At 41.5% G+C, this 16,567-nt stretch overlaps 1 protein-coding gene across 4 annotated transcripts in view; it reads left to right on the forward strand.

Annotated features, from left to right (window-relative positions):
* MRTFA (myocardin related transcription factor A) overlaps positions 1–16,567 on the forward strand; it is a 112,800-nt gene that overhangs the window by 59,789 nt on the left and 36,444 nt on the right. For 3 of the 4 annotated variants that reach the window (XM_027772741.1, XM_014588695.2, XM_014588696.2), the window contains exon 2: positions 732–797. In XM_027772741.1, coding sequence (XP_027628542.1) covers positions 732–797 — 66 coding nt within the window. Of the gene's footprint in view, positions 1–162; positions 194–731; positions 798–16,567 lie in introns of those variants that run through there. The other variant, XM_027772740.1, reaches the window with a different exon arrangement.

Raw genomic sequence — 16,567 nt, forward strand, 5'->3', positions numbered from 1 at the left:
AAAAAAAAAAAAAAAAAAAAAAAAGTCCCTATTAATTTGGTTCATTAAACAGCATTGCCACTGTGGAAGTAGAAGAAACATCCGTCACTCTCCCCTGGCCCGGATGTGCTTTAGTCATCTAGCTTGGTTGCTTTACCTCAACAGAATAAGGCTCTGAGTGAAGAGGAAGAGGAAGAAAAGAGATATCTTAATGGTAAAATATTTTCTAGTCTAGAAAAATGTATTGCTTGGTGAAAATAAGGATTTCTTTTTTAGATACAAGAGAAGAGATTTTACAAATAATATCATTGGCCTGTGTGAGTAACTATTATCATTCTCCGTACTTAACAGTGGTGGATGTTTGCTAAGAAAGTATAAGTATCTGGAAAGCTTTCTTAACTGGTTGCTGCTCCTCAGTATATTTTCTCTGAGTTCAGAATTGGTGTTTTTAGTTTGAGGAGGAAGACCCAGGGTTGTAGGAGGTTTTGAGCTAGAGGCAAGACTCGGGTACTTTGTGGATTGTTATCACCCTGCAAGACCCTTCGCAACTTCCTCTCGCCGCCCACAGCAGAATACGGAAACCCTGCTGTATCAGGCCACTTCTGCAATTACAGACAGTCCAAAGTGAAGGGGATCCTTCTCTCATACTACACGCTTTTGTGCTTAGGCTTTCTTTGCATTTGAAAATGTGTCTTTTGAGATCGAATGCCCACCTGATCCTTCATCTCTCCTCTCTTTTTGCTGCCCTGCAGTGCTGCAGCTGAAGCTCCAGCAGCGCCGGACCCGGGAAGAACTGGTGAGCCAAGGGATCATGCCACGTAAGTGCCTGTCTTCCTCTTGGCATTTGATAGAGTTGCTCTAGAACGTGGTTGTAGGTACCTGGTATGCCATGAGAAGCGTCTAACATAAGACAAGGATGACAGGGTTTGTTTTGCACTTTTTCCTTTCCTGTGCTTTTCCAAATTCAGAGACTTGTAATCACTAAACAGTTAAGATAATTGCCCTAATTGATCAAATTCAGTGAAACAAACAGTATTAGGTTTAAAGCATGCTGCTAAATTATCCTTACCTTTTGCATTGCACCTTTGAAAGGGTGTTTTTTGCCCTGTTACACTTTCCTTTATAGGAGGAGCAGATCTAGACCTGGGGTGTTGTGAGGAAGAACTTACCTCTTGCATGTGCTTTTGCCTTCATGTTCAGGTTCTTGAGAAATCTCTTTCTGCCTGATATTTTAAATTGACCACAACTTTATTTAGAGTGAGGCCCTCAGTTACTGTCAGACTAGCATGGCTCTGAGCATGCCTGAGGGAGGTTGTTGATAGGTCTGTCTTGGCCTTGGGCTCAGTGGGTGCAGAACTGGGTCCCTTGGAGGAGAAATGAAACCAAACCTTGGAATCTGTTAGAAATAAGACAATTTGCTTTTAATAACAGCAGCGTTATAAATGGGAAGCTGGACCCAGCAAGATTTTGATCTTTTTGACATTTCTTTTTAAATCATCTGCAGAGAGCATAGACTTTCTCTCTTCTTTCTTTTCTGTTTGTATATTATGACCTCTTGGATACAGCCTAATGAAGTTAAAAAAAAGAAGTCATACCAAAACTTCTGACTTCATAATGGATGAATTATTTTTTTCAGCTTAACTCTGTGTGGTGACCTACTCCCGCCATAGTTTTCTAATTCACTCAAAATATTTGAGTGCCTAATATGTGCCAGTTGATATAGCAAGATAAATCTGACTTCTGCTCTCAGTTATTTTTTTTTTAGAATTATTTCATTTAATTCATTAATTATTATTATTTAATATGCTATAGGGCACATGTGCTCACAGGGGGGCGGGGGGTGTCAGGGGAGAGAGATAGTGGAAAATAAGCCTCTAGGTCCAGGACTCAAACCACAGTTGGCCCTGTGGAAGTCCAGTGCCTTAGCCACCACGCCACCTGCTGGCCCCTCTCAGTTTTATATTTAGAACAGCAATACTGGTAAAACAAAACAAAACAAGGAGACCAACGAATAACAAAGATCTTTTCAGAGTATGGCAGGTGCTATGCAGTATGTTAACTGGTAAGTTAACAAGTAATAGAATAAAATGGTCGTCTTCGGATAAAATGGTCAAGAAAGACCTTGTCGAAGATAATGTATCTGAACTGAACTTTAAAGGGTGAGATGGAGTCACTCCTTCACAAAGCAGGATAAGAATTCAGGGAGAAGGAAAAACAAAGCTAAAGGCTGGGTATAGGCCAGAGATGTGATTGGAAACTATTAAGGACATATGACTTGGGCATGGTGAGGGAGGGATGAGGAGGGTAAGTAAAGATGGGCAGGGTGGCTGGGACCAGAACAAGGGCCTTATCAGCCACATGAAGAAGGTGGATTAAATACAGTGGGAAGCCATTAAAGGCTTTTAAGTAAGTGAAGATGGGATTTGGTATATGGCAGTGATGATAAGCCCATTTCTAAGACTTAGAACCCAATGGTGAGTGTAAGGAGTCTGAGGTCAATACCTATCTTAAGTATCAACCAGAGAGCCTAAATCTCAAATTTATTTTGTTTTTTTTTTACTACAGTTCACTACCAAACTATTTGCCTACATTATGCTACCTTCTGTTGCCCTTCACTGTAGGACTTACCTGCCCCTGCCCCTCAAATTGTTAGGTGGCTTGTGCAGTGGATCAGTAATATGATCAGATAGGGCAGTGCTATACCTTGCAGAACATTCCAGATCTGCCAGTTTGCAAACCTTGTAGAGGAACAAGTTACCCGGAATCTCATCTTGTCCCTTTCACCAGGGACATCATCTGTTTAGTGTCTGCTTTCAGCTTAAGGTAGTCCTAGATGCTATAGAGATGAAATAAATATGAGACATGGTACCTTTCCTCAAGACCTCGACAACTAGAATTCACGTAACAAAATGAAGAATATTTCAGTGCAGATCCATGGGTTGCTGACTGATTTCAGTACTAGTTCTGAGAGCATACACCACTTTTTGGTACCTGTAATATGTTCAGGGTCTGTACTCTCACCATACAGATGGTGCACACCTGTATTCTTCTTTCTGTCTTTCGTTTAATGGGGGGACTACTGGAGATCATCTTTTAAAATAGGATTTATTGATTATAGTCTCCTTGCTTAGCATTTTTTACATTATCTCGAGTTGTTGGTTCAGTTATTGCAGTTATCTGATTGTATTGTTTTTTAAAGAATTATTTTAAGAATTAAGAATTATTAATTAACTAATTAATTAGACCAGAGAAGGACAGAGACACAGAGAGAGAGGGGTTGGGGAAGTGAGAAAGCAAGCCACCAGGTCCGAGACTCAAACCATGGTTGGCCATGTGGGATTCCAGCACCCTTATCTACCACACCACCTGCTGGCCCTCTGCTTGTATTCTTGCATCTCGAACTAGATCATGCACTCCTTGAAAAAGTATCTTATTTATATTTCTGTTCCCAGTGTCTGTTCCTGAATGAATTAATTAATTAATGAATGCAGACAACCAGTTGTAAAGCAAGTGTGGAGTTGTGTGTATGCATATGTGTGTCTGAAAGCAACAGACAGAAACGGGTGCCACTCTTTTGTAAATCTGATGGATTTCTGGGCTTGGGATTTGAAACGACACCTGTCATTCTGTCAGGATCCCAGGTTTAAAATTTGTTGTGAGTATCTAGTTGTATACTTTGGGTTATTTTCTGTATCTGTGAAGTTAGAATAATTGCCTTTGCAAAAAAGAATAGGAATTATCTGCTTCTATGTAAATACTGCATCTTCCCCTCTACCAAGAGCCACCTTAAGTTACGGACACAGTCTTGTTTGTTAACTTATTTCTAGTAAGGAATTAGGTAGCAAACTCTTAGATTGTGAGAGAGAATATCAAGGCTTGGGAATAGTTTTCAGGTCTGAAATTTTCTGCTCATCTGTATTCCTGTTGATACATGGGTAGGGCTCAGAGTTCCCAAAGATGAGGCATTTCTATTTTCTAGTTCCCTACCCAGTGAGTAAATCACCCAACCACCACCCTGTGTCCCCCGACTCCTATCATAGTCTCCAGCATCCCATGCCTCCCTGCATCCCATCCCTCCTCATCTCTATTCCATATCTTTTAAAAGAAATTGTGAGCAGTGTTGGGGGCAAATCCTAAATGGCCAGCAAGTTATTGTTGCTACTTGGAAATTTAGAGACCTGGAAAATAGCATCTACTTTGAAGTACTCCATTTCCATTTCCATTTTGTTGGCCTGAGGAGTTTCTGAAAAGACCTCTTGGGAACCAGCAGTTAGCGTAATGGCTATGTCGCTGGACTCCCATGTAGCTGACCACGGTTTGTGTCCCCGACCCGGTGGCTTAAAACTCACACCGGGCGCGTGTGCATGCGTGCCCAAGATCCCGAGAGGAGAATGGAGGAGAAGGGATTGCGGCATGACCATCCCCCCTGGGGGGTGATTTCTCGCTTTCTGTCTCTATGTCTCTCTCTGTCTGTCTGGTGAGCGCACGTGCCCTATAGCGATAAAAACCTCTCCAAAAAAAAAAAAAAAGAGCTCTTGTATTTATTATACAACTTAGGAGATAGGTAGGGCCCTCAAGCTGGGAGAAAGGAACACAGTAGTTATGGCAATATTTTGTCTCATCATTTCTGGTTTATATCTTTTATCAGATTCTTCTTTTCTTTTTTTTTTTTGGAGAGATTTTCACTGTAGGGCGCGTGCGCTCGCCAGACAGACAGAGAGAGACATAGAGACAGAAAGCGAGAAATCACCCCCCAGGGGGGATGGTCACACCGCAATCCCTTCTCCTCCATTCTCCTCTCGGGATCTTGGGCACGCACGCACACGCGCCCGGCGTGAGTTTTAAGCCACCGGGTCCGGGATGTGAACCGCGGTCGACTACGTGGGAGTCCAGCGACATAGCCATTACGCTAACTGCTGGTTCCCATCAGATTCTTCTTGTTTGTTCCCATCTTCTTCCAGCTCTGGGAAGAAAAAAACCCCACCCACCTCATTTCCCACTGGTTTTCAGTTCAGACATTATATCTGCAGTACTCAACGTGCTTCAGTACCTCTTTTCCCTTCAGGGTTGTTCCTATTTCTATATATCATTCAAAGTTGGGGTTATGGCCTTTCCAAAACTTTTATGGGGTTAAAGAACTCCCAATTTTTACTACTTCTCTCTGGTATTTAATATGCTTTGTTCATGGCATTTCAAATATGGGGTATAGGAGTTGGTTTATCCTCCCTTCTCCCATGAAAGAGAGACAGGGACTGCCAAAAAGGGTCCTGTCATGTTGAGTCCCACCGTAACATTCTTTCAGCCAGCCAGATCATGGTTATATCTACACAGGCACACCCAGAGTGTTCAGGTCTACCCAGGAACCCTAAGGCCTTCCCATATGACTCCAGCATCACTCAACACTTCCCCACTACCTGAGCCACTGTGGCTGGGCTAGAAGTTGGTTTCTTCTTTTCTTTTTGGAATTATTTATTTAATTTTATCAATTATTATTATTATTATTATTTTTGGAGAGGTTTTTGCTATAGGGCGCGTGTGCTCGCCTGAAAGACAGAGACAGACAGACAGAAAGTGAGAAATCACCCCCCAGGAGGATAGCCACGCCACAGTCCCTTTTCTCCATTCTCGTTTTGGGATCTTGGGCACACACGCACACACACCCAGCGTGAGTTTAAGCCACTGGGTCTGGGACTCGAACCGTAGTTGACTACATGGGAGTCCAGCGACATAGCCATTATGCCAACTGCTAGTCTCAGTACTATTGTTATTTTTAAAATTTGCTATAGGGCACATGCACAAGAGGGAAAGGAAGAAAGAAAGCAAGCCTCTAGGTCTGTAACTCAAACCATAGCATCCATATGGGAGTCCAGCACCTTATCCACCACGCCACCTGCTGTTACTGAAGTTGATTTCTGATATGCTGTTAAACAGGATCATTTCCCAGTATCCTTTATTATTCTCATAATGTAAACACACATTTCACTTTTTTTTTCTTTTAAGAGAAGCTTTTTTGCTATAGAGCGTGTGTGCTTGCCAGAGACACAGAAAGTGAGAAATCATTCCCGGGGCGGGGGGGGGGGGGGACCAAACCACAATTCCTTTTCTCCTCTCAAGATTTTGCGCACACGGGAACCAGCAGTTAGCATAATGGCTATGCCACTGGATTCCCACATAGTCGACCACGGTTCATGTCCCGGACCCGGTGGCTTAAAACTCACGTGGGGCACGTGTGTGTACGTGCCCAAGATCCCGAGAGGAGAATGGAGGAGAAGAGATTGCGGCGTGACCATCCCCCCTGGGGGGTGATTTCTCGCCTTCTATCTCTATGTCTCTTTCTGTCTGTCTGGCGAGCGCACACACCCTATAGCAAAAATCTCTCCAAAAAATTAAATAAATAAAAGATTTTGTGCACACATGCACTCGTGCCCGGCATGAATTTTAAGTCATCAGATCCAGGACTCAAACCGTGGTGAACTATGTGGGAGTCCAGCTATGTAATCAATATGCCACCTGCTGGTCCCATGCGTTTCAAATTTAATACTACTTTACCCATATCAGATACAGAGTGCCAGATAGCAGAGGCTCATGTAGTCTAGACCCTAAACTTTCTCTAATGATGTCTGAAGCTCTGCATGTTTTGAGGGAGAGGGAACATGACACAGATAAGAGCTGGTTGTTAAGTCCAAAGATTTAGACCAAGAATGCCACTGTATACAGGATGAAGACTCATGGAAGAGATGGGTCATAAATGGTACGCTTTGTTCTCAAACAAAGGTTCCCCCCACAGCTTTTCTCTTTGACATTTATTTAAAAGGTATACAAGGCCATAGGATAAGGTGCAAATTTAAAAAAAAAAAAAGTTCTGGCATTGAGAGCTGCTGCAGAGGAATATCCTTTTAAAGGAGAACGTGAAAGTTCTCCTGACCCAGACAAATGAGAAAAAAGCCTCCTGTAATCTTTCTGGATGTGAAAAAAGAATATTATTTGTCTCTTCTCTTTCATTCTTTTTTTCATTCTACTGAGAATCCTTGAGAAAAAGCAGAGTAACATGCTCTGTTGCTACAGTTAATCCTCAGTTTATTATTTTCCCATGCACAAGTGGTGGAAGAACCTTGATATCTTGGCAAGCATGTAAAGAAGTAATTATTTTTGTTCTATAGATTCTGTGAGGACCTTGTTCTGTCTTCTTGAATGATCTTGTTTTCTTTATTTTAAAAAAGTTTTGTTTAATTTCCTCTGAGAGAGAGAGAGAGACAAGGCAGCCCCACAGGATCTTCATACCGTGACTGACCCCCGGCCTCAGCTGATCCTGCTGGTCCCATGCGTTTCAAATTTAATACTACTTTACCCATATCAGATACAGAGTGCCAGATAGCAGAGGCTCATGTAGTCTAGACCCTAAACTTTCTCTAATGATGTCTGAAGCTCTGCATGTTTTGAGGGAGAGGGAACATGACACAGATAAGAGCTGGTTGTTAAGTCCAAAGATTTAGACCAAGAATGCCACTGTATACAGGATGAAGACTCATGGAAGAGATGGGTCATAAATGGTACGCTTTGTTCTCAAACAAAGGTTCCCCCCACAGCTTTTCTCTTTGACATTTATTTAAAAGGTATACAAGGCCATAGGATAAGGTGCAAATTTAAAAAAAAAAAAAAGTTCTGGCATTGAGAGCTGGTGCAGAGGAATATCCTTTTAAAGGAGAACGTGAAAGTTCTCCTGACCCAGACAAATGAGAAAAAAGCCTCCTGTAATCTTTCTGGATGTGAAAAAAGAATATTATTTGTCTCTTCTCTTTCATTCTTTTTTTCATTCTACTGAGAATCCTTGAGAAAAAGCAGAGTAACATGCTCTGTTGCTACAGTTAATCCTCAGTTTATTATTTTCCCATGCACAAGTGGTGGAAGAACCTTGATATCTTGGCAAGCATGTAAAGAAGTAATTATTTTTGTTCTATAGATTCTGTGAGGACCTTGTTCTGTCTTCTTGAATGATCTTGTTTTCTTTATTTTAAAAAAGTTTTGTTTAATTTCCTCTGAGAGAGAGAGAGAGACAAGGCAGCCCCACAGGATCTTCATACCGTGACTGACCCCCGGCCTCAGCTGATCTGGATCACGGGCAGTCCCAGCATGAACAGGAAAACCTGGGCCTGTCTCAAACCTGGTACCTTCCCATGTAGCCTCAGCCTTGAGCAGCATCACATTAGGGCTGCCCATCAGAGCTGGTCTGTTTTCTCATTTTAAGTGGCATTTCTGAGTGTACAGCCAGTTCTGTTGTTGAATGGTTAAGAGAATTTGAAGGATATGAGGACAGAAAGAGAGGGCAACCAATTAGTGTCAGTCCAAAGGCCTTTCAGACTGCTACCTAGCTCTTGCAAGGTGCTCAGACATATTGCTAAATGAGAAAGTGAACAGATTAAGGAGCTGGTTTTGAATTGGTTCACAGGGCTACAAGAAAGCGCTGTGTGAATTGCACAGAAACTGGAAAGAATGGCTTCATGTGGTGGTTTTCTACAGCTTTGTATTGTCAGTTTGCTTTGCCACATCTTGACTTTCTAGCCCTTCAGTTCTATTTGATCCCTCAGTTGCTCTGGAGCTGTCATTGTTAGCTAAGTGGTCTACACAGAGGTAGTGGGGCCCACTCCAGCACTCATAGCTAACTAAGCAGTCACTTCACTCGGCCCCAGTCTTAACTGAAAATCTCCTGTTCATCTGACTGTTGCAGTCTCTGCACCAAGGAGAAATTTCTTTTTAATGCTGACAAAAGGTTACTTAATATCTGGAAGTAGCAAAATTGATTACTAAAAAAAACCCTCTGAAGCTAAAATTCTTCTTTACAGTGTTTTTGTTATTTGTAACTTGGGAATCATTACTTATATTATTATTCACCAAATGTACAATCTGAATTTCAAGATTCTCTTTCCTGAGTACATATGAATTAAATTCATTTTAGTAAAGCTCTTTTAAACTAAATTTTTAAAAATTATCACTAATGAGTAATGAGATATTCAGGATTTAGTTATAAGTAGGACCCTAGACTAGCTAAATCTGTGCAGAGATGGTAATAGAAATGAAGGAATACAGACTGCAGTTTGTTTTATCATAGGCTGAGTAGTTGCATGACAGTAATAATAGTTATAAAGATATAAAATAAGCAAAGGAAAAAAAAAAAAAAAAGCCCAAACAACTAAATCTTTTAAAATAAACTATCTTTTAGAAGAGTTTTAGGTTTGTAGTAAAACTTAGTGGAAAGTAGAGATTTTTTTCACATACTTCCTGCTAAAAATGATATATAAACATATAATTCATATGTATGTATATATGTGTGTGCATGTGTGTGTATTTATATTACTGGGTGTGTGTGTGCGCATGCTTGACAAGATAGAGAAAACAGAGAAGGAATTGTGGTGTGTCCATTTGCCATGGTTACCTTTTCTCTTGCTCTCTAGCAAGTGCATATGCTCTCTGGCAAAAAAAAAAAAAAATGTGTGTGTATATGTGTGTAAATGTGGCACGTTTGAATTGAAAAACTGGACTTTTAGTTTTAATTAATTAAAAAAGTCATATGTGACTGATGGCTATTGTGTTAGACACTGGCGTTTTAGACCTTACTATGTCATTTAGGAATTAGATGACTTGGGTAACTCAAAACGTCTAAACTCTAGTGCTGCTTTTATAAAATCATGATAATAACCTAATTTGTAGGTTGGTCAAAGAATTAGTTACTCACAGAGTAGTAACTTACCCATAGATTAGTTTTGAGATAAAATAAAATGATATATCGTGTATGCTTTTGAAGTAGGCAATATTATTCTCATTTAAGAATGAGGAACATTGGGCTGGCAGGTGGTATGGAAATTAGGGTGGCTGGATTCCACATGGCCAACTCTGTGGTTTGAGTTCCAGACCTAGTACCCTGTAAATCACACTAGGGGGACCAGGAGTCAGCATAATGGCTATGTTGCTGAACTCCCACGTAGTCGACCGCAATTCGAGTCCCGGACCCGGTGGCTTAAACTCCTGCCGGGCATGTGTGCGTGTGTGCCCAAGATCCCAAGAGGAGAATGGAGGAGAAGGAATTGCGGTGTGGCCATCCCCCCTGGGGGGGTGATTTCTTGCTTTCTATCTCTCTCTGTCTGACTGGCGAGCGTATGCACCCTATGGCAAAAACCTCTCCAAAAAGAAAAAAAAAAAAAATAACGCTGGGCATGTGTGTGTCCATGCCCAAAATCCCAGAGGAGAATGAAGGAGAAGGGATTGCTTTGTGGCCATCCCTCACCCTGGTGTTGATTTTTCACCCCCCACTTCCCTTCTTGCCCTGTTTTGGTAGCAAGCATGCATACACTCTATAGCCAAAATTTAAATTGAAAACAAAGAATGAATGGGGCCGGCAGGTGGCGGGGTGTTTAAAGTGTTGGACTCTCACATGGCCGACCATGGGTCGAGTCCCAGACCTGGTGACTTGCTTTCTCACTTTCCATCTCTCGCTCTCTCTCTTTATCTCTGATCAAATTAAAAAATAATAAATAATAAACAAATAATTCCTTAAAAGAAAAAAAAAAGAATGAATAATGTTAGCTTGGCCCTACCGTTTTGTCAATCTGAAAGTAGCTTCATGGGGCCAGCAGGTGGTATGGTGGTTAAAGGCACTGGGCTCCCACATGGTCGACCATGGTTCAAGTCCTGGACCTGGTGGCTTGCTTTCTCATTCCCCCTCCCCCCAATCAAACGGGGAAATAATAAAGTTAAATAAAAATTCTTTTTTTAAGTTATTTATTTACTTTTATTTAATATTACTGTTTTTTTTGTATTGTTTTGTTTTTTAAATTTGACCAGGGAGACACAGAGAGAGAGAGAGGGAAAGTGAGAAAGCAAGTCACTAGGTCCAGGACTTGAACTGTTGGTCGGCCATGTGGGAGTCCAGCACCTTAACCACTGTGCCACCTGCTGGCCCCAAAAGAATTTTTTAAAAAAAAAAAAAAAGAGAGAGAGAAAGTAGCTTCACAAACACTAAGACACACACACCTAAATAAGTCAAAGCTAATGTTTAGGAACAAAAACTATTTTTCAATAAATAAAATTTTTCTTAATTCTACGTTTTTTTCTACTAGTGAACTAAAAAACAATGAATATAAATTGTTAAAAGTCAGAGAACTGTTACCAGTAGGTGGCATAATTTTTACATCACTGGACTCCCACGCAGTCGACCATGGTTTGAGTCCTGGAGCCAGTGGCTTAAAACTTAATGCTGGGTGTGTGTGCATGTGTGCCCAAGATCCCGAGTGGAGAATGGAGGAGCAGGGATTGCAGCATGGCCATCCCCCTGAGGAATGATTTTTTGCTTTCTGTCTCTGTCTTCCTGGTGAACACATGTGCCCTATATCAAAAATCTGTCTTAAGAAGTCAGAGAACCACTAGCCAACTTGGTACTCTGTAAAGATCTTTCCCTTTTTGGTTGTATGTTAGCTGGACTGTCATTTTATTAGCTTACTCTCTCTGTGGTAGTAGTTTCTTTCCTTTTTTTTTTAAGAGAGATTTTTGCTATAGTGTGCTTGCACTTGTCTGAGAGACAGAAAGTGAGAAATCACCCCCTCCCCAGGGGGGATGGACACACTGTAAAGTCACTGGTACCAAGATTTGAACTGCGGTTGACTACGTGGGAGTCGAGAGTCCAGCCACATAACCATTATGCCATCTGCTGGTCCTACTAGAGTTTCTTCTTTTTTCTTTTCTTTTTGGAGAGGTTTTTGCTATAGGGCTCGTGTGTTCGACAGACAGAAAGTGAGAAATCACCCCCTGGAAGGATGGCCACGCCACAATCCCTTCTCCTCCATTCTCCTCTCGGGATCTTGGGCACGCACGCACATGCTCCCAGCCTGAGTTTAAGCCACCAGGTCCTGGACTCAAACCACAGTCGACTACATGGGAGTCCAGCAACATAGCCATCAAGCTAACTGCTGGTCTCAACTGTTTTCTTTTAAAACAAAACTAAACAAACATGTGACTGTGTTAGAAGTAATGTTCTTTTTTATTTCTTTGCACCTTACCAAGAGAAGCAATTGTTTTACCAGTGGGACATAATGGTGATTCCAGAGAAAATAAGAGTTGGGTTTGAGAATGATCTACTGCCTCATCTCCTTAAATTTAACAAATATTTAACATGAAAAAACAGTAGGTTTCAAAGAAATGTAATTTGTTTGTTTTTAAGTGAAATGTTATATTGCCAGAGACATGATTGTCTCTAATGGATACTTCACAGACTAATGAGTTTGGGTGGGGTGAGGGTGAGTCCAGATCCTGGTGTCTCTGGGCCTTGATCACCTCTCACTTGCTCTAGTCTATACAGGAGTTGCTAGTAACTCACTGTGGTAGTCTCTAAACTGCTGGATCAGGCCAGTACCCTTCCAGTCCAGAGCTCAGAAAAGGCCTCTCCCACGCCTCGCATTCACTTACCACACCAATTTGGTCATTGCCCACAGGCTCCCACTTTTTTCAGATGCTTTCTGCCATGGTGTGTTGGTGTAACCAGAGATACCTTTGGATGAAAAGAGAGATCTCAGGACCAACAGTTGGCGTAATGGCTATGTCGCTGGACTCCCATGTAGTCGACCGTGGTTCGAGTCCCGGAGCCAGCGGCTTAAACTCGCGCCAGGCACATGTGTGTGCATGTCCAAGATCCCAAGAAGAGAATAGAGGAGAAGGGATTGCGATGTGGCCATCCCCCCAGGGGTGATTTCTCACTTTCTGTCTCTCTGTCTCTGTGTCTCTCTGGTGAGTGCACATGCCCTATAGCAAAAAAACTCTCAAAAAAAAGAGATCTCTCTCTCTCCCTCTCTTCGCTCTTCTCCCCACCCCCTTCCTACAACCCTACCTAATGAAATGTTTCCTCACAAGAATGTGACCATTTAACTGTAGTTAAATCTCTAGTTTAAATGTCATTAAATAAACACCATAGTGAAACATGTGGATCAGGAGCCAGGAGCAAGGCTAACCTGATCTCTAGACTGGACGCTGAGAGGAATTGTGTTAGGCATGTGGCTTCAGAAATCTTCTCTTTCATCTCAGGAGAAGATCAGCTGGGCACACCACTCCCAGGCATTTTATGTTGCATTTGTGATATGTCAGTGTCCTGGTCACTTTCTGCTGGTGTACACTGTACTTCTACCTCAGTGATCAGTGGCTAACATAGAACCTCCTTGGCCAGTTGCTAACAGATCCTAAAATAGGACTCAAGTGAATTGGGTGTGTGTTCATGTCCTGCATGTATTTGCTGTTGAATCCAAAGAATCTAATGGCGAGTTCTGCCGAACAGTCTGTAAAAAAATAATCTTCTTGATATAATTTAATATCTAAAAAGTACAGTAGGTGTTAAGTCTGATTTAATACAGATGCTCCTCAGCTTACAGTGGGGTTATAGCCCCATAAACCCATTGTAAGTCAAAGATATGCATTTAATGCATCTAACTTTCCAAACATTATAACTTAGTTTAGCCTACCTTAAAACATGCCTAGAACACTTAACATTCTCCTATAATTCAGCAAAATCATCTAACATGAAGTCTATTTTAGAATGTTGAATAACTAGTTTAGAAATGTTAAATATCTCTTGTAATTTATTGACAGCCATACTGAAAGTGAAAAATAGAATGGTTGTATGGGTATTCAAAGTATAGTTTCTACAGAATGCATATCACTTTTGTACCATTGTAATGTTAAAAAATTATAAACTGAACTGTTGTAAGTCAAGGACTGTCTTAATGGGTTCTTGAAATATTTGAAATATCTAAGATCAAGATCAGTCTCTTTTTGGGACCAGCAGTTAGCGTAATGGCTATGTTGGTGGACTCCCATGTAGTTGACCATGGTTTGAGTCCCGGACCTGGTGGCTTAAACTCACAGCAGGTGCTTGTGTGTGCCCAAGATCCCGAGAGGAGAATGGAGGAGAAGGGATTGCGGCGGGGCAATCCCTTCTCCTCCTGGGGGGTGATTTCTCGCTTTTTGTCTCTCTGTCTCTCTCTTTCTGGCAAGCATGTGCCCTCTAGCTAAAACCTTTCAAAACAAAAAAGATCAACCTCTTTTTAAGATAATAAATGAAGTAGAAGATGTTATAAAGTCACTTGTTGGTGTTACTAATTTTACCTGAACGATACAAATTGTAAAGTATCACACATCCAGGAGGAGTCCTGATATTTAACAAAGGTGATAATGTAAAATTCTTCATCCTCTTGGGATGTTATTTGCAGAAGAACAGACATTTTTTTAGCTTTTATCTAAACAGATGATTTAGGTATATTGACTATAGGACTTCAAAAAGAGGCAATAATACCTTTTTTTTTTTTTATTGTTTTGCACTTTCTCAAAGCATATAGACTGGAATGATAGTAGGACTGTCTACAGCCTTAGACTGTGTTGTGGTGTGAAGCCCAGATAGAAGCATGGCTGGCGTTTGTGTCAAAGAGAAGCCTGGAAGGCCAAGTTTAAAAAATATTTGACCCCCACTATTTTAACTTTTTGGAATTTATTGTATCTCTTGGCACTTGTGCTACATGAGATTTATGTGCTCACCTTTTCTGGTCTTGAGCCTTGTTCACTTTCAGTGGGTTAGGAGTGGGACACTCTGGAGCTTGTTGGAGGGAAGAGATTTAGCATACTCTTACATTCATTCTTGGTTGTTGGCTTTCCTGCTGGTTTGGGTAGATGTGACAGCCCAGTTACCAAAACAGGGGTGGTGGCAAGGCTGCATACCAAAACAGGATGTGTAGAACTTTTATGACTCAGGTCGAATTCTTGCTTCCCCCAGGATGTGTGGTCCCTTCTCCCATACCCCACCACCAAAGGTCTTTCTTTGATTCCTATGAACTTAGTTCTGGTTCTCATTGTCATGGTTATTAGTGCCTGGAACTGTTGACACAACTTTTTGGTTAAAGATCTTTGTTGCAGGATATTTTTGTAGGCATTTTAGTGTGTCAGCTAAAAACAGAAACACAAAATTGCAGACAAGTTGGTTAGCACTCAGCATTTGACCCTATACAGGGTGCTGTTTCAGAAGGAGGATGAGATAGAAAAAAGTTTCAGCAGTAACAGTGCGTTTATCTTAATGTAACTTCTAGAAGATAGCAAAGCATTTTCACTTTATTTAATGTTAATAATCACCCAGTGTAACAGTTAATATAGTTGTCATTTTGTAGATGAGGATACTAAGCCTCAGAGGGGCTCTTGGAAAAACAAAGACAGGGCCAATCTGGGTTTTCTGTCTCCAAACCCATACTTCATACTAATTCCCGAAGGTCATAGTTTATAGTAGTTCTTGTCCACATGGGGACTTCGTGATGATAACCTGCTGTGTTTTCACTGAATTTTCAACCTTGAAAATTCTCAGAACTTGAAAACAGCATCAGGATAGGACTCCTAGTTGGTGAGATCAGGTGAAAGGTGGTGGGAGTGAGTGACCTGGCATTTTTAAGCCCCTCCAGTAAAATTGCTTCTAGGTTGCTCTTTGTAGGGCCTGGTGGCCATAGCTACAGGGCAAATTTCCTCTTGCCATAATAACCCTTGATAAAATCAGAGATTCTTAATTTCTCTTTCTTCTTTTCTCTTCTCTTCTCTTCTCTTCTCTTCTTTTTTACATAGCCAGAGGGCATGTATACTCACCAGAGAGAGGGAGAAGGAGAAAGCATGCCCCCAATGGGTGTGGTTACACTGTAATCCCTTCTCCTTCATTTCTCTATGCTGTTAGGATTTTGGGCATGCACACACATGCACCTGATGTGTTTCTCAAGCTGCTGGGATTCAAACGGCATTTGACCATGTGGGATCCAGCTCCCTTAACCACCATATTAGAGAGCCAACCTCTTAATTTCTTCAGATGCCCAAGCAGATACCCAGAATTCAGTGCACAATTTCCAAGGATTTAGAGCTGTTCTAAAACTGGTACAGAGCATCCCAAGAGCTTGAATTCTGCCTGAATTCAGAATCCTAAGGAAAATCTACGTAAGGCTAGTGTCAACTCTTGCACATTAGTGACATAGCTAACCTCTGCTCTTCTGTCACTCATAGTGTGAGGGAACCTCCCCATTTTCTGCAATGATCCCTTGAACTTCTGTACTCCTCACTCATGCAGTGCTAAGACCAAAGACACTGCATCTCTGCTGCTGCCTTCTGTTGGGTGCAATTACCATAACTTCTGATACAAACAGCAGGGTGTAGAATCCATCCCAGCTGAGTCAGACCCTAACCAGGGTATAAAGAAATGGCAGAAAGCCCTGATTCTTTTACTGCCAGAAATATATGCATTGCAGTGATCCTGAAAGGAGCTCAAGAAATTAAAACTCTAACCACACACATAGTAGTGTTAAAATATTGAATCAGGCTGTTGAGAAAATTTAAGCCCTTCCATAGTAGATGTACTTTTTTTTTTTTTTTTAACTTTGTAGTAGGGTGCATGAGTTCACCAGGGAGAGAGAAGAGGGTGTGAGTGAGTGCACCCCAGGGGTGGGGGTGGGGGAGGACATGGCTATACCACAGTCCCTTCTCCTCTGTTTTCCTCTTTGGATTTTGGGCACACACACATGTGCCTGGCATGTTTTTC

The sequence above is a fragment of the Tupaia chinensis genome, unplaced genomic scaffold (genome assembly GCF_000334495.1).
Source record: "Tupaia chinensis unplaced genomic scaffold, TupChi_1.0 Scaffold000294_5, whole genome shotgun sequence".
In the NCBI taxonomy this organism is placed as follows: Eukaryota; Metazoa; Chordata; class Mammalia; order Scandentia; family Tupaiidae; genus Tupaia; species Tupaia belangeri.